Source organism: Aegilops tauschii, chromosome 1 (assembly GCF_002575655.3).
Source record: "Aegilops tauschii subsp. strangulata cultivar AL8/78 chromosome 1, Aet v6.0, whole genome shotgun sequence".
NCBI classification, from domain to species: Eukaryota; Viridiplantae; Streptophyta; class Magnoliopsida; order Poales; family Poaceae; genus Aegilops; species Aegilops tauschii.
In genome coordinates, this window is record NC_053035.3 from 387578667 (window position 1) to 387601903 (window position 23237).

The 23237-nt window shown below is 48.0% G+C and overlaps 2 protein-coding genes across 2 annotated transcripts; one reads left to right on the forward strand and one right to left on the reverse strand.

Moving 5' to 3' along the window:
• Positions 1 to 1371: 1371 nt before the first annotated feature.
• Positions 1372 to 3422, forward strand: LOC109740308 (uncharacterized). Its single transcript, XM_020299349.1, has 2 exons — positions 1372 to 1626; positions 1746 to 3422. The coding sequence occupies exons 1-2, from the start codon at positions 1372 to 1374 to the stop codon at positions 3420 to 3422; spliced, it is 1932 nt and encodes a 643-aa protein (XP_020154938.1).
• Positions 3423 to 7623: 4201 nt separating this feature from the next.
• On the reverse strand, positions 7624 to 11046 carry LOC109740323 (coronatine-insensitive protein homolog 1b). The gene is made up of 3 exons (XM_020299367.4): positions 10184 to 11046; positions 8801 to 9263; positions 7624 to 8716 (listed from the first exon to the last, which is right to left on the reverse strand). The coding sequence occupies exons 1-3, from the start codon at positions 10690 to 10692 to the stop codon at positions 7910 to 7912; spliced, it is 1779 nt and encodes a 592-aa protein (XP_020154956.1). The 5' UTR covers positions 10693 to 11046; the 3' UTR covers positions 7624 to 7909.
• Positions 11047 to 23237: the final 12191 nt, after the last annotated feature.

The following is a 23237-nucleotide window of genomic DNA, read 5'->3' on the forward strand; positions in this document are numbered from 1 at the left end:
CATTTACATTTTTCTCCCTAACTTTGCCCCGACCTCATCTTTACCCCTAAAATAAAACGGTGCTCAACTATACCCCTCTTCCGTCTCCGATGCTAATGAAAATACCCCTCCGTACCCTTTCCGTCTGGTCAAAGTGCTTTGACCACGTTAGGTAGTTATTCTGGAGATCTTTGCCCTTCCTTCTTACATGTGGGGCCTGCACGCATCTCTCCAACCCCATCTCATTTCCCCCCTTCTCTTCTCTTCTGTTCTCTCTCGCGACACAAACCCTAACCCTAGTTCATCGATTTCCCCTGTCGCGGCGGCTACCGAGGGCGAGCTCGTGGATCCAGATGCGGAGGCGGTGGATCTGATTGCCCCGCTCATCGTCAGTCTTTAGAAGTGGTAGAAGCGGCGGCGACCAGACGGAATGGCCGCTGTTCGTGGTAGCGGCCGGGGCTGCAGAGCAGAGAGCTTGCAGACCACGGCGGCGACTACAAGGGTGGGGCCAAGAGGGTATGTCTCTATGCACACTCATCATTTTCTTGCATGCGCGCTTGTTTAGGGTAATTTCGTCAAGTGCTCCCGTGCTTGTGCTCTGTTCACGAACTTGATTTTTCTTCTGAATATTTTCCATAGGATGGACCCAGCTAGAGCGTTTAATCTGAACTGTAGAATGGAAACAAGTGTGTTAGGCAGTTCTGGTACCAAAGGATCTGGCACGGGATTTTCTTTCCCATTGGTTGTTGACTGTACATCAACTTTTATCAAGTTTAGAAGTGCTATATCAGAGAAATATCCATGGGGGTTATATCATGCTGTTGAAATTAGGTATTGGGACATGGCAAATACTGCTTGGGTGCCTGTCTAGTGTGATGATGAGCTAGCTATCATGTTTGGAACATATGCAGAAAGTAAGTCAGCAGAGATTGAAATCAATGTAATACAAAGAAGCAGAGGAGAGATTGAGAGGAGAACTACTAGATCACAAGCTAACAATTCTCAAGCTAGGTGCAGCTAGACAAGAGGGAGGGGTAGAAATGCAGGTGGGAGAGGAAATGCAGGTAGCAGAGGAAGTTCTGGTGGTAGAGGTAGTTCTGGTGGTAGAGGTAGTTCTGGTGGTAGGAATGCAGGACCTTCAGAGGCTAGTTCAGTACATGAAACAACTGGAGCTGGTCCTAGCAGTAGCAAACAATCAGATGCTGCTCCTATCATAGAAGAGGAAGCTCCTGATGATGTTCCCACAGATGATGAGGATGAAATCTTGCATCCAGAATTTTTAATTGGGAAAGTGCCCAAGGGGAAAGAGGCAGTTCCAGAAGATCAAGATTCTATCCCCTCCCCCCTCAATTTGAAGAGACAGATTCAGATGAGAGAGAGGAGGATTATGACATGGCTTATTCTGAGAGTTCTGATGAGGATAGGGCAGAAGTGCAATTTAACAGAGATGATCCTTCTTTGGTAGAAGGAACTATATTCTCTGATGTGATAGAATGCAGAAATGCACTAGCAACTTTCTCAATCAAGACACAAAGTGAGTTCAAAATTGACAAAAGTGAGCCAGGTAGATTGACAGTTCACTGTGCATATCCAAGGTGTAAGTGGAGGATGCATGCCTCCTTAATGAGAAATAGCAAATTATTTCAGGTACTAAGAAGAGGAAAATAGCAATACTAATTGCATGTTATTTGTTGTTTCAGCACATACAACTGTAGAATTTCTATGCTCATTTGTTTGTCTGACTTGCTTGTTAATTGTAATTGCAGGTGAAAGTTAACAGACATCCTCACACATGCCCTAGTGTGACAAGAAGGCAAAGGTTGAGGTCAGCAAAATGCAGATGGGTTGCAGATGCAGTTAAGAACTGGGTCAGAGAAAATTCAAATATTTCTGTGCCACAGCTTCAAACTGATCTGAAGAAGAAGTATGGGGTTGAACTGCCATACATGAGAGTTTTCTATGGTAAGCAAATGGCCATTGACAAGATATATGGTAAGTGGACTGAAAGTTTTCATTTGCTTTATACATTCAAAGCTGAGGTTGAGAAGGCATCACCTGGTAGTGTAGTTCACATTGATAAGCACACAGTGGAGTTTGAAAAAAATGGTCAGAGAAGGTCCAAGGAGTGTTTTAGGAGAGCCTTTGTGTCATTTAAGGCCTGCTGGAAAGGGTTTCTAGATGGGTGTAGGCCATATCTGGCAGTAGATGCCACTGCTCTGAATGGGAGGTATAGAGGACAACTTGTAAGTGCTTGTGCTATAGATGCAAACAACTGGATCTTTCCAGTTGCTTATGGTGTGCTAGAGGTAGAGAGCATAGAGAGTTGGACATGGTTTTTCCAGCACTTGAAGGACCTCATAGGGCACCCAGAAGGGCTTGTCATACACACTGATGCGTGTAAAGGACTTGAATCAGCTGTAGATGATGTGTTCCAAGGAGTAGAGCATAGGGAGTGCATGAGGCACCTTGCTGCTAACTTCTCCAAAAAGTTTAAGGGGAAATTTTTTGATGAGAACTTGTGGCCCTGTTCCCTAACTTATAGCAGTAAAAAGCATAACTACCATCTGAGGCAGTTGTATAGCAAGCCTGGTGTGAAAGAGTATTTAGATGAGCATCACACCAAGATATGGGCCAGGGCACTTTTCAATGAGTTCTGCAAGTTAGATTATGTGAACAATAACCTTGCAGAGTCATTTAATTCCAAGATAAGAAAATGGAAAGGATTGCACATTGTAGATCTATTTGACAAGATCAGGCAATATTTGATGGAGAAATTTGACCTGAGGCAGAGCATTGCTGCTGCTACTTATGTAGGGCACATCATAGTCCTTAAAGTGATGAAAATGCTGCTGCTGAAGTCCAAGAAGGGCTTGGACATGAATATTGTGAAGAGAAGTACATTTCAGGCAGAGGTGACTGCAATTGACAAAGAGAAGAGGGAGTGGAGGTATCCTGTGGATCTGCAAGCAATGACATGTAGTTGTAGAAAGTGGCAAATTACTGGACAGCCTTGCATACATGCTCTCTATTTCATTACTTCAATGAGAGGTCCAGTAAGTGAGATAGATCAGTATGTGCATGAATTTTACTCAGTTAAAAGATTCAATCTCACTTATGCTGAAAATTTGCCTGCAATGGAGGGAAAACAACAGTGGGACATTGTTGACCCTGAGTTTAAACTCTCTACACCTGTGCAGCACAGACCTCCTGGCAGACCAAGGAAGACTAGGATAAGGGCACAGTCTGAAGGAAAAGGCCTAGGAGGCAGGAGAAAGAAGTGCTCTCGCTGTGGAAGACTAGGACACCATGGGACCCACTGCAAAGAGTCCATTGATCCTGCCTTTGGAGAAGATGAGCATTGGGGTGCTGATAATGCTGGAATAGATGCTCCAGAATCTGCTCAAGCAACTGCCCAAACTGAAGCTCTAGAAGAAGGAACATAAGCTCCTAACTCTCCTCCAACTTCTACTAGCTCTCCTGCTGCTGCTAGTTCTCCTCCACCTGCTACTAGCTCTCCTGCTACTCCTGGCTCTCCTCCACCTGCTACTTCCTCTAAGGCTGTTGATACTGATCTTGCTAGGTATGCAATATATTGTACTGCATGTACATGCATCAATTATGTAGCTATTTTTTTGCTGACTGATCTTGATTGTGTTCATGTTTCTCAGCCCAAGGAAGAATTTCAAAAGGCCAGCTACAAGAGGTACAAAGTGGGGTTCACCACAGAAGAAGGCGAAAGGCGGCATGCAACCAACTGTAAGCACAAGGAGCAAGGCTGCTAATCCTGCAGCCAACACAAGGAGCAAGATGGGCAAACTGTAATGCTGGAGTGTGTACTGCTGTCTTAATGTTAGATGTTGTCAAACAACTGTTGGTTTGTAATGCTGGAGTGTGAACTGCTGTCTTAATGTTGTCAAACTGCTGTTTAAGGGCTGGTGTGCTAGATAAGACCAGCTTGTTTTGTAATGAATTGCCTTGAACTACCCCTACTCCAGTTTCATGTGCTGCAAAATGTCCCTGAACTATTGATTTGTGCTCATATTTGCCCCTAGCTATCATCTGATTGCTCACTTTTGCCCCTAAATATCTTGCTACGTGCTCAAAATTGCACCTTTTGTTGTCATTCTGTGCTGAACACTGGAGCACACATGTTTTGTTACTACCAGGCAACATTGCTGGCAATACCAAATTAAAGCATTGGCGACAAATTTAACACAAATTTTGCATTACCAAGAGAAAGTAGCTCCAATAGTGCACAAATGATAGAAGGGCTCCCATGATAGAATTACATCTGCTTAAGTTCCCAACATTACATCTTCAACACACTAGCAGAAACATAACACACACACTGCCACTTAATTGGCTTGCTTAGACCAAATAGAAACTAAACTAGCCACAATGCTGATGCCAAGAACAAAGAGAAAACCCATTGTTTCCATCAGCTCATTCCTTTTTTTCAACTTCAATTGCATTTTCTTGTTTTCATTGTTCAGATCCATGACCTTCCTCTCCATCCTACTAGCTTTGATCCAACTACGTTCAAGGCCACCATGGAGCTCCTCAAAAGCTTGCCCCACTAGCTCAGTGGGAGGGGGGTCAATCCAAACAACCCAATCACACTCATCAGGAAGCTGTGAAATCAGAGTTCACATAATAAGATGAAATTCATAACTTTGCAATAAATCGACGAAAACATAGTACCAAACGATGTTTTGAGGTCAGATCAATTACATCGAGTGGACAACCCAAAAACCTTCTTCCTGTGCTTGCTCCACCCCAAGAAACACGGCGCGCGAGAATTAGCCCATGCCCCGGGCAACGGTGCTTTGAGCGCTCCTCAAGGCCGTAGAAACTTGGATTGGGAATGAAAAACTCGGATTGGAACTGCACAATCCCGCAGCCGTCCACCTACGAGCCAAAAAGGCGCATATTACGGCCCATCCCGCGAAACCCTAGATGAGAAATCCCCAAATCCAATGTCAACCCAAAATCCAAATCGACTTACCTCACTGTCTGCGGAGGAGCTTACAGACGACATTGCGGACGTACACATGGACGGGCCCCAGTCGTGCCTCCCTCCTAGAGCTCCAAATCACCGGTGCTCTGCCGCCTTCCTGTCTCCTATGGTCGTCGGGAGGTTGAAGAAGACGAGTGAGATAGATAACTGTTCGGCCAGGTCCCACTTGTAAGGAGGGGCATACTTGTCCAGAAAAAGTCCTGAAGTCAGTCAAACTCCTTTGACTGGACGGAAACGGTGCGGAGGGGTATTTCCATAACGCCATCTAACGGAAGAGGGGTATAGTTGAGCACCGTTTTATTTTAGGGGTAAAGATGAGCTCGGGACAAAGTTAGGGGGGAAATGGAATTGGCCCTTTTATATTTTTTACATTGTGATTGTGCAATATGCACAAGTCTCAAAACACAAACACGTCTTTTTGTTCCAGAATATTCTGTACTTTCATTGTCCAAACTTTTCTGTTCTGAATGAATTAGTTAATTCATATTTATTTTTATGATTTACAATGCACAAACCTCACATCACGGACACTTCTCATTTTTTGAGACTCTTCCATACTTTAATTGTCTCGTGGTTTTTCTTCTGAAAGAATTGCCATCCACATGTACTTTATGATTTATTTTGTTCAAGGTGACAAATTTTATTTGTATTTGAAGATGCAGTACTAGGTACACAAAATTGCAATACGAGATACATAAAGACAAATGTGTTGGATATATTTTACATGAGTTGCATGTAGTATTGTGCCATGCATTCTTCAATTTCATAGCAATAATTTTTTTAATAGGATAAACTAGGAGAATTAAATCTACATCTACGTCATGCACGTAGGACTCCAAACTTATATGTTTACTTTTTTATAATGTGGAATATCGATATTAACTCATAATATGGTTATGTAAGCTACTTGCAATACACGTGTACTTTACTAGTTTAAAGACAAGTCTATTACGAGTCGCGGAACTTATTGTGCTTTAGTCCATTTTACAATTTCCTAGGAAATCCAGAAGCCCATATGGATCGTTTCATGCATGACAAGGGAGTGCGAAAAGTTTAACCCCGCCACGTTATTGAAGGGTGTGATAGACTAATATATAAAGTGGGTTGTTCCGCACATCACTAAGAGCTTGAGAAGAAAACTCATACACCTGTGCTCCTCCCCTGCAGCCTCGCCTCGCACGCATGTCATGTTTCATGATCGAGCTGAGCCGAGTCGGTACATTATGTCTTTCTTTAATAGGTGGGACGGTTTCAACATAAGGCTGATCAGGTTATTGGGGAGTGCTCTCATGCGACTGTTGAGCTATTCTCCAACGACGCACGACTACTTCCCCGACGCCGGCAACCCTTTTGTTAGGGATTGCATTTGTCTACTAGTATTGACAATCTATATGAATATGCTAGCTGTCCCTTATGTACCCGATTACATGGCTAACTTCATCGCTTTGTTACTTGATTCAATTATCATCTCTATTATGATTATAGGAACGAAACTGAATGTGTTCTCTAAATAGGGGATTATTGGGTCAATGACCCAATGACATGTGGATCCTATTTGAAAGGAATTTACGCATACTAGTTTTTGGCGATGCTGAGTTAACCAAAGTCCGATTTAGTCTTAATATTATTTAACGATCGTCTGCATAGCATTTTTGGCAATCCAAAAGTATGGCGACTGTACTAGAGTTGCTCCAAGAGCTAACCATTTCATTCGTGTACTGTCACTGTGGTTGGTTCACGTATTAGGTGGCGGTGCCTGGGTCCCACCAATTCATCTTCTCCTTCATCGATGCTATGGCACATGGTGGGCTTGATGAAAGGCATCTACCTTCTTGATTTGCGCCGGTAGAATCAGCAGTAACATGGCCTCCGACTGGTAGATGCAGTTGCATTCTTTTCTCTTCTTTCTGATCCGGATAGATATTCTTCTATCTTTGGAGTACGCGAAGACGCCGACCGTATCCATGTGGTGCGTGCATTACGTGGAGTTTTGGGCGATGCCGACGAGGGCATCCTTGTCACCGTCACGTGCTACCTGCCAAACTAGCTTGGACGAGACTTGCCTGTTCCCTTCCCATGCTCTCATCGGTGCTCCTGCATACGTGGCTTAATTTGATTGAAAGAAAATAAGGCCCGGCCCCATTCCCTGAAAATCAGGGGAGAGATGATTAGATTAGAAAAGAAAAAGGAAAAAGAACAGCCCGTAGGATGAAGTGGGAGCACGGATGGGAGCAGGCAAGCCGGATCCAACTAGCTTGTTCCCTGGGCTAAGCTACTACTGATCAATCACAGAACTGTGGCTTCTTGCTGCTGCATAGTTCATCCGTCGGTCATGGATCGCTGTCGCGTTTTTCGCTTAGTGATGCCAAAGCCACGGCAGCTCTAGTTACATTATAATATGCTTGGCGTAGAACTACCGGACCGAAACCTCGCCGGCTCACCGGTAGCGAAGCCAAACATGGCCGCGCCTCCACCACAAAATGGTGTCTTGCATCTGCCGTTTGTGGCATGGCTCTTGTTTCCACAGTTCGTTTCATATTTGCCGTTTGTGGCACGACAGATTGTGCAGCATGCAACTCACCAAAAGGTTAGCTTCAAAAATAAAAACTCACCAAACAGATAAAATCTTGGGCAGGCCGCGAAAACCAGGCAAGCTTATGCCTGCGAAGCAAGCGCAATAGTGTCACAGTTGCACTCGCACAATGTTCCTTAGTACAGTAGTATACATCTTCCTAAGATTAGATAGGAGTACCAGGCAAAAATACCAATGCTCTTATTCCAGTACACAGCAGCTAGAAAACCTACCAGATCCATACAATACCCACATACAAACATCCTTATTGCCCGAGAAGCGCAGAGGGCCAGCCAGGGGCCGTCCCAGAGAGACACCATACCGGCTTAATGTATTTACAGTCACGCAGGATACAGAGGAACAACAGACTGCGGGTAGTCGGACCTCTTCCCAGAAAGGGAGTAGTACGCCAGCACCTGAGCTTGCCTATCAACGCAGGGCTCCCCATCTTCCATCAGCCGGCCCGCGGTCTCCGTGCTGGGAGGCGTAAACTCGATGTTCCAGAAGGGCCGCGCCATGAGCATGAGGTCGCGGCCGGTCTGAGAGGCCCTGTAGCCCTGCACCCACACATACCTCAGGGAAGGCATTTGCCGTATGGCGAGGGCCAAAGCCCGCTCGCTGAAGCAACAGCTCCTCAGTTCAAGCTTCCGCAGGTTCCGGCACCCGGCTGCGAAACTGATCAATCCACCATCCGTCTGCCCGACGTTACCCAGAAGCATGTACTGGATGGTTCCACTGTGCTGCCCGATGTAGCCGAGGCCTACATCTGAAAGCCCCCCTGGTCTCAGGTATAGAGCGAACCTCCGAAGCTTGGTGCAGCCCCTGAGCAGCGCGCGGGCACCGTTGTCCAGCGGCAAATCTGTTATCGTCTCTTGTTTGTCAAGCAGGACAAGGCGAAAGTCATGGAGATTTTTGCAGAACGTTCCGATGGATTCCAGGGCCCCATTTGTGATATCAGACACATAGGCAGCTATGTTTTCCAGCTCACGGCAACCTACGGCTATGGCTGTTAGGCCTACTTGAGAAACTCCGCCTTCCTCTTCTTGCATGCCAGGGTCATCTTCCCCTCGCTCAACTCTGAGCCTTTGTAGCTTCTTGCATGTGTCTCCGACAACCCCCAGTCCTCTATCCCCAATCACATTCCTCACCTGTAAATCACATTTAGGATGTTAGTTACAATAGAAAAAGATCACTAGTTGAATATCTTCATAATGTACATGCACCGCCATTACCGCAAGGACTAGTAAGTTTGGACATTTTGCAATGAGCTGGCAATGATCTTCAGTGGTGAGAAAACTGTACTGCAAATCCAGCTTCTTGAGTACAGCAGAAAAAGGAAAGATTATGTGCATCTCATTTGTCCCCATGAAGGTAAGTCCGAAGGAGCAAAGCTTTGAAGGAAGCTTAACATTTCCATACTTTTGCTCACTGATTTCCGCTCCAGCAAATTCTTGCAAACATGTAGCTATTTGGAAAAATCCAATCAAATCTGAAACGTCGCAGTCGCTAATCTTCAACGAAATTAGTGACTTGCAATTCTTGGCGAGAAGCTCGAGGTCAGCTGGCTCCACTCTGAGGTAAGTCAAGTAGAAGTTCAAGGTCACCAGAACAGGATTGTTGGCAGCAAGGTCATGGAGCCATTCAGTGCCATTATCAGTAATTGTACATTCTTCCAGAAACAAAGTTCTCAGTGATCTGCTCAATTTCGTGCAACACGTTAGTGCAGTGATTTTATCATGATACTGACAATCCACCAAAATAAGCAAAACAGGGTGGTCATGCAATAAAGGAGTGCAATGAAGAGAAACAAATGAAGACGGACTATAAATAGCTGTTTTGTTTAATTTGCTTACTTCAATTGGTTACACTACGTGATACTCCTACTGTCCATGCTAGGATTATCAAACTAGAGCAAATTTGAAAAAAGGAACTGAGGAAGGCACCCTGACACACTGTCCATACTAGAATTAAGTAGGACAGTAGTATAACTGGTAACAGAAACAACTTGAATATTAATTCCGTACAACAGTACAATTCCAGTAAAAGACGAGCGAGCTTTGGTCAAGTCAATCACTATTGCTTTGGCATTCGGCTACCTTACACTTTGTTCCTGCCAGATTCGGTGACCTCTTGCAAATTGCTTGGGATAATAAATGCTGTGAAATGGACTCTTATGCAACATCATCAACAACCGGAATGCAGAGCATTCAATCAATCAAATTATGAAGTAAACAAAAGGCACAAGGTAGATACGCTACGCTTACAAGGCAACGAACGCCAGCCATGCAAATACACTTGTAACTGCAAGGCCATGGTCGCACCATCATCATTCATGTTAGGAGAGTACGGACCGTATAATGGGCGTCCAGATCTCGAACTACTTTGGGTAAACATTGCCCCGCCGTAGAACAAGTTTCTACTTACGGAAATGGATATTTAGCCCGGTGCTCTATCATTGCCCCTGCTACTTCGGGACATCAACTAGCGGCAGCTGGATTCTCCATCCAGTCACTGTATCCCTGACCCCCCGAACCCCAATTCGGGCCTGTTACTTCTCCCACTCGCAGATCAGAGCGCGATAGGAGTTAGCGAATCGAGAGAAGTTGCGGCAGTACCTGCAGGAGCGGGCGACGAGGCGGAGGGCGTCGGTGGAGAAGCCGGAGCACTTGTCGAGCTTGAGCTCCTGCAGCATGTGGCCGCGGGCGCGGACGAGGGCGGCGAGGTCGTCGTCGGTGACGACCATGCGGCGCAGGTGGAGCGCCTTGAGGCACTCGAGCGGGGCGGCGAGCTCGGCGACCCAGGGCCGGGCGTAGGCGCCCCAGTCGTCGGGGATGAGGCCGTACATGGCGGCGCGGGGCTTGCCCTTGACCCCGAGCGACTCGAGGCGCGGGAAGCGCGCGAGCAGGCGCGCCGGGGACACGGCGTAGCAGAAGGGCACGGTGACGTGCTTCCGCGTGAGCGCGTCGATGTGGTGCCAGCGGCGGCACGCCAGCGAGGCCGCCTCGCGGTCGCGCGGGTCGTCCACGTAGCCGAGCACCAGGTGCAGCGCCTCCTCCGGGACGCCGCCGCCGTCCAGGCTGAGCGCGCGGCTCAGCCGCCGCGGCTCCGGGGCCTCCCCGCCCATCCCCGCCTAAGGCTCCGCGCCGGCCCGCCGGGGATCTGGTCCGGCGAGGGGTGGGGGCATGGGGATTGATTTCCCCCCTTCCCGCTGGCTTTTCTCCGATGGTGGTGCGGAGGCGGAGAGGAGAGAAGAGAATTATTGGAGGGAGGGAGGGAGGGAGAAGTGAGGAGAGGACTTGGGGGATGTGGATTGGCGAAAGGGAAGCTTACTTCTGCGCGATCCAGCCGCGCCACGTCGGCTCGGGGTCCGGTGGGGAATTGCTCCGGGCACGCACACTGACACACCCCGCAACACCGCAGGGTGGGGCGCCCCCTGTCGCCGGCTGGTCAGGTCTCGGCTACCGCTACCACAACCTGTGGCGACCCCGCGATGATGGTGGCCTTGAAGAAGGGGGGCTGCGATAGCAGCTGCGCCACGTGAGAGTTAGTTGATGTCGATCATTGTCATGAGCTTTGCACCTTTCGAGTGTGGAGCTCAGTGGCGTCTCTTGATCGTAGATTTACCGCCGAAATGTGGTAGGGTTTTAACGTTCGTTGGTTTTATCCTTGTATAACTTTTATCACCAAAAATGCATTACTCCCTCCGTTCATAATTTAGTGTTAAGATGGTTTGAATATTTCAATATGGACTACGTATGGACTGGAATGAATGAACAAATACATCAAACATGTCTATATACATTTGATTCAGAAAAGGATTTAAAACATGTTATGTTTGTGAACGGAGGGAGCCTGTTTTAGCATCGATTAATTGTATTCTTATCCTGGCATGAAAAATGTAACCATCGTAGTGTTATAACTTCGCTTGAAGTATATTTGGCTTGACCACAGTTGTGTAGTTTAATTTCTTTAAATGTATGACACCTATAATTGTACTTTGGGGTCAAAATTTTCATCTACTTGAATGTTTTTAGTATGGAGTTTTTGTATACAGTTGGTAACTTTACAGCATGCAGTTATCAATATACTACATGAATAGCATAACATGTGTTGCGGGCGGCGTGATCGAACTAGACAACACTTGACAGATAGGTGTTCTGTTTCTGCTCATACTTTTATGCTAAGCTAAAACACATGACGACGGTAACTACGACAAAATATGTTATTCTCTAAACTAACCTTTTTCATGAAAGATTTAAGCAACCTCTTACTGCTAGCCATGGATGTGTGTAGAAAGTTCAAATGATTCCTAATGTGTCATATGAAAATAAACTCTAAGCTCTCGAGAGATAGATCTATTTTGTTCATTTATAGTTTAAATGTACAGTTTTGCTAAAGCACATCTAGATGTGTAATAAGTATTGGACATCTAAGTGCTATATCATTGATCATACACGGAGATTTGTGTGGGTATTTTTTTCTTCTGTTTTCCTTTTCCTTTTTTGTGCTTGATTAAGTCACTTAGATGTGCAATAACTATGGCACATCTAGATGTGCCCTAGACACACCCTTAAATGTATGACACATGTAGCCCAAGAAAACACATGCTCATCATTTTCATCTACTCGAGAGTTTTTTAGTAAGACCGGGAAAGATGCATAACATCATCTAGCTATCAATATGAACAAAACACATACTCCAACCGATCCAAAAAAGTGTCGTGGTTTTAGTTCAAATTTTAACTAAAACCACGACATTTATTTTGGATCGGAGGGAGTGACATTTTGCATGGAGTGATCAATTAGGCCATGTTTTACAAATAGGTGTACCGATTTACTCGTACTTCTACTGCAAGCCTGAAACGCATGACAAGTGTAACTTTATGAAAAAATAGGTTAGGATGAGTATTGCCATAAGAGCTAAACTTTTTCGTGAATGATTTATGCAACATCTTAACTTCTAGCCATGGCTGCGTATAGAAAATTCAAACAAGCTGTAATGTATCATAAGAAAATAGACTTCAAGCTCTAGAGAGACATATTTATTTTGTTGTTTATAGTTCAAATACAAAATGTCCATGTGTCATGTTGTTTTGGTTCAGTTGTGACAGTATGGTAGGGTTGTTGTAAGAAAAACAAGACGCTGATGTTATCTTCTTAGACTTTTGGAGATAAAATCTTGCAACCCTAGTAGAACATAATGATATTTACATGTACAAATTTGTAGGCATTGTTAAATAATGTGTTTTTATATTAGATGTAGAGAGATACAATCAAAATCAAGTGACATCTCTTGATTGTAAATTTACCTGGAAATGGTATATGGGTTTGGTTTTTATTGTTCGTTGGTTCTACTTTTGTAGTGTTGTCATTCTGGCACCGGTTAATTGAATTCTTACCTTAGGTAAAACATAGATGTAAAAGTGCTACGACTTTGCTTGAGATATATTGTGGCTTGATCACAACTGTGTGGTAGAAATAAAATGTATGACCCTGTAATTGCAATGGAAAGAAAGCGTATCATCATCATTTTCATTTAATCGAGATTTTTAAGTATGGAGTTTGGAAGAGATGTGACAATTTTATAGCATGTGGGAGTAGTTATCAATGTACACGAACAGAAGAACATATGTTCTTGCATGATATAGTTAGACAATACTTCACAAATATGATTTTTACTTGTAGTTTTTATGACAAAGCTTGAAAGGCCTGACAGATGTAAGTTTACAATGAAGTACTGTGTTAATTAATTTGTAGGCTTAGTTTGGCAACAAGTTTTTACAAAACCATAGTAATCTAAAACCGTGTTATTCGAATGCTTGAACAGACTACTCTGATTTTTTAAATACCATGGCTTTTCTCAGTTCGGTTAAGAAAAAAGAGGTTGAGGCCTCTTTCTCAAATACAACAAAAAACACGGTGTTCAGGATACTACGGTTTATAGAATTGTAGTGTTTATTGGTGCCAAATGCCTCAAAATTTTATAAAAATGTGATTTCTAGAAGAAAAAAACATAGTATTCTCCAAATACTGAAAAAAAAAACCCAAAAGTGGCCTAGACTCTTAGTCGTTTCTTCTGTCTCATATCTTCCTACCTTTTTTGACAAAGGGTGGTTGACTTAAAATGGAGCCTCGGGTGGATACAAACACAATGAGCACACACATGGCCTCTACATAGTTAGGATGCACATAACCAACACCAACACACACAAACACGTTGGCAGCTAGAAAGTCATAAGACCAAAGTTAAGTATCGACGAGGAAAAAAGGAAAAGGCCCAAAGGAATATGATCCACGATCGACAAACTGCAGCAACGACCATATCTGCACCAACCATATCATGGCACCATTGACGGCGAGGTTCTTCAAGAACACCTTCAGGAAGGGAGTGACACTCGAGAGCCGCTGTCACTGGATCCAAGAACAAATGTTAGAATCTAGGTTTTCACCCTGAAGAATCAGAGCAAACACATCCGAGCAATACCTTCAACAAGGTAACACCATAAGGAAAAACATCGCTATTGTCAGGTATAACCAACTCGAGTCAACCTAGGCTTTCACCCTAGAGCTCTAGGTCGGGTGCTCGAGTAGCACCACCATCGAAATCACTCATGTGTTGTCGCCACCACTTTTTGCGATCTCAGCTGTTACATGTGATGTGCGATCGCTGCCACTGCGCAACCATCCCTCTGCGTCAAGCCATAGTCCATAGTTTGCATCTCACTATAAAAGTCAAACACCAGATATGAAGAGATGAGCCCTTCTGAAGACCTTTCGATGACCACCATCGTCGTGGAGCCGGAGGTCACTGCAGCACAGTGTGCAGCCGCCACCACCCGGCCGATCGGATCTGGATCACCACCACCAAGCCGCGTCGGGTTAACCTAAGGCTATGGCCCCAGAGCTTTGGCATGCCAAGGCCATCGGAAAGGAACCACACAAGGTCGTAGCACCGAATCTATAGCCACCTACCGAGCACAGGACACCAGATTGGGCCGAGCATGACCGGAGGCACTACAGGGGCCGAGCCTGAGGGATCCGGCGATCGAAGGCAAGGAGCCCCACGGAATGGGGGGTGGGCAGCCGGAGCAAACTGTAGAGCACGCCGGTCGCGGGAGCACGGAGCGCACACCAGGCGGCGCCGCGAGATCCACCCTGGCAAGCCGACCAACGTGAGATTTGGATCACCCACGCAAGAGGAAAGGTCGAGTCGCTACCAGTCACCGGTGGCTAGGAAAATTTCAAGCACGATGCAGTTACCAGTGACATAAAACATTGATATATGATTTTTTTTTTATTTCAAACTTTTTGCTTTTAGCTCGACTGTATTTTTTTAACAGACTACAGACACATACGCTCATTCATACACATATACACTCACTCATATGAACGCAGGGCACACATACCTCATATGAACGCAGCTGGGTGCGTGTAGCGGGTGGCCGTACATTTCTTAGTTTTCTCTTGGCCAAGCAAGCTGACGGGATTAATTTGGTGGGTGGAGCTGCAAAGTGCACACACAAAGGGGATGCATCTAAATCTAATCTAGGCATTGATCGGTAGTGGGCATCCGGACCGGACCTCTATCGTTCGTGTCATCACCGCATATAAAAATGCTTTCCGCTCTCGGTTAATGCATCCCTTTCTCACTCTCACCGTGACGCAGTCATCTCCCCTGTTGCTTGCTGCTATGATCACGCCCGTGGCGAGATTTTCCCCGTGATGATGCCTCCTGCCTTTTGTTTTGGATCACACAGTGTGTGCGTACTTACTTGGCTGCGATCATTAGGGGGTGGGTCACCCTTTAACCGGTAATCATCATACTAACAGAACCGAGAAGATGATAATATTTCTCAAGAGAAAAAAAAAGGAGAGGCGATGATAATAAGTCCATGTTCCATTTAAGGTGCCGGCAGCTGCAACTTGCATAAAGGCGTCATGTGCCGGGCGCCAAAAGCTGATGATAGAAAATGGACGGGAAATGCTCAACCAATGCGATGGGTACACATCATTGTTCTCCACCAACATTTTTTACTTGAGGCCAAGAGGCAAAACTACAAACATTTTCACCTGCAGGGTACGATGGAAAGTGCAAGGTACGATTTCTGTTTTGGTTTAGCCGTTGTGGAATCAGGAACAGTGAGTCCCCAGGTGTGTTTGGAAGTGAGCACAGGGGAATAAACTAATAATTTTATACTTCTCGTATTGTTCTGCCAAATGGAGATGGACTGCCATAGGTTTTGCGTAGTCTCCGGTTTAATTGAATGAACCTGGACACGTAGTAGTACTGTACATGGGTTCTGCTGCGGGGTGTGGTGCGCCGGAGCCGGATCTCAAGAGAATCTATCCAGGCCGACATGCACTACAGATTTAGGTGCACCTGGATCACAGTGTGGTCCACACCGTTCTGTCACTTTCAGCTGGGCCCAGGCGTGAGTGACACCACGATATTTTCACTTCCGCCACCTGCATCGGAATTTCTCCCTGTTGCGGCTAATTTTCGTGTTTTGACCTTTTTCTGAAACCTATTCGAGATCTGACCCTAATTTCAAAAAAAATCGAGATCTGATCTTTTATAGACGGACTTAACAAATTTGGCCCCTCAAATGTTCGTGGGCACGCCCGGTCAGTGTCCAGACGTGTTCGTTTTAAGTCTTTGTGTGTTTGTTCGTGCATGTAGACATGCTCCTTATTTTCTTCCTTATATGTCCAATCATATGCGTGTGATTGATAAAGATGAAAAAAGAGAAAGAAAAGAAATATATAAAAAAAAAGATATGGTCTAGGGTGGGTCCTATGTGCCGAACTGATCGGATGCGTCCTCGAGCCCTTATATCTTCCCTATATATGGTATGGATACAAGGGTTTACGGATAGCTCAGGCGTATAGCAATGATATGTGGGATTCAGTTGGTCTCATTTTTATTCTCTCATATCCACGCATTGACAGAGCGCGTTCGTGAACGTTTGAGGAGGATTTAAGGGACCAGTTGTACATACTCTAAGGGCATCTCTAATGGCAACCCGAAAAATTTCCTCCCGCATTCGTCCGTGGGCAGGGGTCCCAGTCCGCGGATACGGGCGTGGGAGGACGACATCCAACACTGTCCGCATATATTGCAAACAACTTTTCAACAAAACGGATGAAACTCATGAAAACTCAGCCTGATTTCATACAAACAAGACAGATTTCATACAAACACGCCAGATTTCATTACATTCGAACATCTAGAACAAAAAAACCGGCCCTAAACCTATCCAACGGCGCCGGCGCCCTACGTCCAAGTCCGTATCGTCCTTCATCCGCCGTCTCCATGAGCACCGGTGATAACCGATGAAGTGAAGGTGTGGTCTACGGCGAGGAAGTGTAGAACATGTGAGACGGACCGGCCCACATGGGATATTGGGCCCTGCTGCCTCCCGTGGCCTACTCATCCTCGGAGGAGTCCGTGACGTGTCCTTCGCTGGTGGACGTGAGGTCCATGATGAAACAGTGGCGCCGGCGCTGTCCTTGTCCGACCGGGCCGCCCGATGGTTCGTCGGCGGCGCGTAGGAGGCGCAGCTGGCGTTGTTCTTGTCCGTGATCGCCTGCAACTGCGCCAACTCGGCGGCTGCTTCCTGGCGAGCGGCGGGTTGAGCGCAGACGACATCGTAGATGGCACGCTGCTCCGCGACGAAGTTGGGGTTCACCGCGGCCATGGCCGCCACGGCCTCCTCGCTCGCCCGCTCATCATAGATCTGACCCTCCGCCAGCCGGTGCTGCTCCAGGAGGAACATGTTGTATCGTTGTTCCTCCTACGCCTACCGGAACACCGACAAAAGCGCTGGCGCAGGCTGCACCTCCACCATGGTGGCGTTTGTAGTGCGTCTGCGCCTGGTCCATGGTGAAGCCGGCGTGCACATGAGGCGAGGGAGCCGGGGCAGTGTCGTTGGAGCCCGTCTCCATCATGGTCTCATCCTCGTTGTTGGAGACCGCGGGCGAGCTAGCCGACAAGCCGGCCTCGATCCACCTGCCACGGCTACTTTGCCAGGCGACGACAAGGGCGGCCACGGCGTGCTTCATCTCCGTGGAAAGGCTCTCCCGCAGAGCTTCGCCGGGTGCAGTCATGGCAGGTGCAGTGCAAGGGAGGGGATAGGGTGGGGCTTGTGTGGTGGTGTGGAGTTAGCCGGGTGTGGCTGCCTTTATATAGCGGATTCCAATGAGGCGAGGCGTTCGGGTGCGTCAATGCGCGGCGTCGGAGTGGGTTTCTCGGGCGGCAAGCCTGGTTAATGCCGGCATACATATGGACAGCTGCATTGAACGGGCGTGGTAGATATCCGTCCCGTCCCGTCCAGGCACGCATCTCCGGCATTGAACAGGCACGGACACCGAAGACATGTCGCGAGCGGCGCCCTCGGCTGGCGCGCCGCTTCAATGGCAAAGACAGTAAGAGGTCGCGTCTGCCCTGAGCCGTCTTCAATGTTGAGCGGCGCGCTCTACAGTGTCATGAATGCGGGCAGGGGCGCCGGGAGGGAACGCGCATGGAGAGGAAGGGGGGAGGGTGGTGGGTCAGGGCAGTCAGAAGCAGGCTTGGGATCGGGCCGGACTCCCGCAAAGCCCCCACATTTGTTTTCGGTTTGGGAGGGAGACATCGCGTCCGGACCGCCTCGCGGACCGATACAGGATCGCGTTAGATGACTTTCCCGGTCCGGACACCGTGATCCGAACGGTTGGAAGTTTGCGGGTCTGTCTTGAAGATGCCCTAAGCAACTCCTTTGCTTGGAGAAGATAAAAAATGGCGTGCCATCTAGCAGAGAACGACAGAGCATGCTACGAGAGTTTTAGCTATAGCTTCAGTTTAGACTTTCTTGGCAGCATTGCTGTATCTTATTTTCAGTTTATAGAGTCAAATTACTGTAGTACGTTACTTGACAAATTTCACATTTCGCTCTTGAAAGGGACCCTTCTTTTTCTCGTGCTAATTTTTTATTCTGTTGTCCTTTCATGGACCCTGAAGTCCTAGTCATAACCTTACTTCATTTGTCTCTTTCAGAGGTTCCAAATTTTGCATGCCCGAACGACCAGTCAATTGGTTTGGTGTCTCGGAAGTAGTCAAGTATCGGAGCCATTTTCCCCCTACATCACATAGTTTTAGATTTTAGATGAGGACGTAGGCACCCAAAGAAAATAATTATTACCATTTGATTTCCTACAATGTTTTATTTTATTGGTGCTAAAATAGGCACATCAAACACATCCCTCTTGGGGCGGAACGGGTGAACCCTAGTCGTTATCACCCTTGGCTCATCTCACCTCCCCACATCCGCTCCTTTCACGTTGCGCCGTGCGATGCTGGCGATTAGAGGTTTGGCTCTCTGCTGGCTTGTGGCGTGATGGTGGCAGTGGTCACCTAAGGGCTCCTTTTGAAGCGCTCCTCCGGCATGTGACACTCGACGGCGCCTGCTTGATGCATCGATTGTGGTGGGATGCGTGAGACCGTCAGGCGAGATGGATGGGGCGGTGCACCCCTCCCTATTCAGGGGATGCTTTGGGCTGTTAACGCAACAAGTATGCATGACATAGCACAACAGGTTATCCGTGGCTTTGGTCGGTCGTGGGGTGAAAAGGCTAGTTGCTTCGGGTGAAGGCATGTCTGCGTTTTGTAGGCACCAACGACAAGATGTTTATGGGTGCCGTTCTTCTTTCCTGGGGGGGGGGGGGGGTCGTTGTGGGCTTTCTGGCCTTGTCGGTCCTTGGGGTATGTCATTGAGAGAAAGCCTATGGCCTTGGTTGTAGGGTTAGGTAGCGACATCATTCCCACGTCTCTTTCCTCCTTGGGAGGCGTTCTTCCTCCCGCTCGCGTGTGCGCGTAGGGCAGGGGTGCATGGGGCTCGTTATGGGCTTTCTGACCCTGTTGGTCTTTGGGGTATGCCATTGAGAGAAAGCCTATGGCCGTGGTTGTAGGGTTAGGTAGCTACATCATTTCCACGTCTCTTTCCTCCTTGGGAGGCGTTCTTCACCCCGCTCGCGCGTGCGCGTGCGGGAGGGGGGCGTGGGGCTCGTTGTGGCCTTTCCGACCTTGTTGGTCCTTGGGGTATGCCATTGAGAGAAAGCCTATGGCCGTGGTTGTAGGGTTAGGTAGCTACATTATTTCCACGTCTCTTTCCTCCTTGGGAGGCGTTCTTCACCCCGCTCGCGCGTGTGCGGGGAGGGGGGTGAAAGCCTAAGGCCTTGGTCGAGTTAAAAGACAATTGTGATACATTGTCAAAAGTAAGAGTGGCAAAAGTAAATGTTTATTTTATTTATCTTGTCACGAAACGGCAATTTGTGCTACATTTTCGAAATGTAAAAGTGACAAAAGTAAAATATCAAATTTTAGAGCGGCATAAGAAAAAGGAGCAAAAGCTAGAGCGGCAAAAAACAAAAATTCCCCATCTTTAAATGTCGCGCCACATGATCCTATAACAATCCCTGAACGTCGTTGTTGATCAATGAAGTGCAACGAAGTTCTCTCAAGAAAAAAAGAAAAGAAAAGAAAACCAGGTCATCTTTTACCAAGCGAGGAGCGTCTCCTGTTCTCAAAAAAAAAAAACGGAGGCTGCTACTTATAAGGCAGGTACAGGTACGGTACTTGAATACTCCTCCTGGAGTACTTGATATCCATCGTGACAACCGAGAAGAAGGAAAACTGCAGGTTCGTAGTACTTGATGCTCTCTTATTGCGGGAGGACAACACAATGAAGCAACCCGCAGTCCCGCACACTTGGCCACTTGGCCTGTCCTGTCGACTGTACACGGATCTCAACCCCAGCCGCCCAGTGAGTTGACGATTCAGCAAGTGGGGAGGGGAGCGAGGAATTTGAAGCCTTTGCGTCCTGTACTTCGACCGTTCGACGCAGAGCCGTCCGCAATCGTTCTTTCAGGTTATCGACGTCTGCATCTCAGGCCAACTCTACTGCACGACCCCGTCCTGTCTGCGCGCATCCGTTTAAGATAAAATGGACGAATAGCGCGGCCCAACGCGCGGCCTCAAACGGACAAATGTTCGGATTCCGTCTGTTTTTGACCCATCCCGGGCCCAAACTTGCGCTCGGTTTGGGGTGAAACGGACGCGCGCGGACGGCCTGGACGCACGCCCTTGTCCTCCCCGTGGCCCGCCTGTCGGGGACACTAGCAGTCCCTTCGCTCCCAACGCTTCCACCCTCTCTCTTCCGCCCCACCCCGACGCCGGCGCCGCCGCTATTCTCCGGCTGCCTCCTCACCGCGCAGCCCCCGGCCGTCCCTACCAAACCACGTCTCGACATGGCCGCCACCACGCCCGCGCTTTGGCCGTAGTTTTGGCCGTCGATCGGAGGTTTGGCCGTCGCCGTCTTTGCCGGTCGCAGAGGGGACACGACCGCCGGCGACGTACCACGGCGGCCTCGGCAGCTTCCGACGAGAGCTGCAGAGCGGCCAGTAGCCGGCGGGCAACCACCCATGCTGCGTCGAGGTGATCATCGCGGCCTCTTCGCCACCACGACCGCAAGGTGTTCGACATTTTGCCCACAAAGGCATGGACAGTGGAGACGAGTTTTTCTTCCATCACTTCCTTTGTTCATCGGACGATTCGTCGTCGGATAATGAAGATCTTGTGGTGGCTGCACTGGTCGTTCACAACCACATTCAACGGCAGCTTCCTCGGTACAGGGGGTCAGTCCCTGGCCGTGCTCGCAACCTGAACCGCAACAGGGAGAGAGGCCACGCCCTGCTCTATGCCGATTACTTTGCCAACACCCCGCTCTTCAAGCCGGATAAATTTCGTCGCCGTTTTCGAATGGCAAGGCATCTGTTCAATCGTATCCGAGAGGGAGTGGTTGCTCATGACCCATACTTCGAGTGCAAGACGGATGCCCTTGGCAAGCTTGGATTCTCCTCTTACCAGAAATGCACCGCGGCTATCCGCATGCTTGCATATGGAATTCCAGGCGATCTGGTGGATGAGTATGTGCGTATGAGTGAGACAACATGTCTGATGTCAATGTACAAGTTTTGCCAGGCTATGATCGAGGTGTTTGGCCCAGAGTACTTGAGGCAGCCAATTGTCGCTGATACAGAGAGATTATTGGCGACCAACGCAGCTAGAGGCTTTGCAGGCATGCTTGGCAGGATAGATTGTATGCACTGGGGGTGGAAAAACTGTCCATTTGCTTGGCAGGGCCAGTACAAGGGGCATGTCAACGGGTGCACTGTCTAGAAGCGGTGGCATCGCAGGATCTTTGGATATGGCATTCTTTCTTCGGCATGGCAGGTTCTCAATATGATATCAACGTGCTGCAGCGTTCTCCAGTCTTCGCGAGGCTTGCAAAAGGCCACTCCCCACGTGTCAACTTTGAGATCAACGGCCACTAGTACAACAAGGGGTACTATCTAGCTGATGATATATATCCTCAGTGGTCAACTTTTGTGAAGACAATCTCGAAACCCGAAGGTGAGAAGAGAAAGAGATTTGCCCAAATGCAAGAGAGTGTTAGAAAGGATGTGGAACATGCTTTTGGTGTGCTTCAATCCCGGTGAGGTATCGTTCGAAATCCTGCATTGTCATGGGATGAAAGGAAGCTTTGGGAGGTGATGACTGCTTGTGTGATCATGCACAAATGATCGTCGAGGACGAGCGTGATGACAGTATCTTCGACCAAGGATTTGATTATCAAGGTGAAAATATTGAGCCCCTGCACCAAGACCCGGCCACATTTGAACAGTTTGTCCAATTCCACCGTGAGATGCGTGATTGGCACACTCATTTGAATCTTCAAAATGACTTGGTTGAGCACGTGTGGGATCACATTGGCAACCAATAGATGTATTGGTTCATTTTATGTTCAGTCAAGACAATTTCAATTTGGTTGTAAAACTATTTTATTAAAGACAATTTCAATTGGGTTGTAAAACTATTTTAATTTTCAGACAAATATTTGGGTTGTAAAACTAGTTTTGATGAAAATATGGGCATTTTTGGCCCTGACGGACAAGATGGGGCAAAAGAAATGCGGCCGCGCGCTGGGCGCACGGCCACCGCATCTCAGGACACGCCCGGACAGGGCCCCATTGCCCTACCCAAACGGACAGAAACCGGACAAAACGGACGTCCGTTTGGGGTCGCGCGGTGGAGTTGGCCTCAGCACCTGCATCCGCTCCGGTCCGCCAGTGACGTGATCGGGCGGATCGACCGGCCGAAGTCGGCCCATGGATGACCGACTGTTCGTTGTTGATGCCGTTTTGCGGCTTTCGGGGTCCGCCGGCACGATGGTGGGGCAGGCCCTGTGCCCTCTAGCGTTTTGCGCCTGCAACAACATGGTGGGAGGTCGAGTTGAGTGGCTGCGGGTGAAATGTATTCAGTATGGGATTGGCTAGGGATAATAGCATCTCCAACCGTTGTGTCCCCAGGGACAATTTTTGCGCCGGATAAAAACTTGCCGGCGCTAATTTAGCTCTGGGGTGGTAGTTTTCCTAGTAGTTTAAGCCCCCAGGCCACGCCTCACTCACTCTCCCGCCTGGCCGTCTTCGTGCCGACCGCCGCATCCGCCCCGCGCCAGGGCCGGCGAGCAGCTCGTCCGCCGCCGCTCGAGCCGCCGCCGCGTCCGCCCCCAGCAGGGCAGAAACAGAGCACGTCGCCGTCCGCGTCCATCCCGTCGCTGGAGGAGGAGCTGAGCCG

Coding starts and splice junctions, on each gene's coding strand:
- LOC109740308 (XM_020299349.1), top strand. CDS start 1,372: ATGGCTTATTCTGAGAGTTCTGATGAGGATAGGGCAGAAGTGCAATTT. Junction 1,627..1,745: donor GAAATAGCAAATTATTTCAG/GTACTAAGAAGA, acceptor TTGTAATTGCAG/GTGAAAGTTAACAGACATCC.
- LOC109740323 (XM_020299367.4), bottom strand. CDS start 10,692: ATGGGCGGGGAGGCCCCGGAGCCGCGGCGGCTGAGCCGCGCGCTCAGC. Junction 9,264..10,183: donor CTCGTCGCCCGCTCCTGCAG/GTACTGCCGCAA, acceptor GAAATTGAGCAG/ATCACTGAGAACTTTGTTTC. Junction 8,717..8,800: donor CAAACTTACTAGTCCTTGCG/GTAATGGCGGTG, acceptor TGTGATTTACAG/GTGAGGAATGTGATTGGGGA.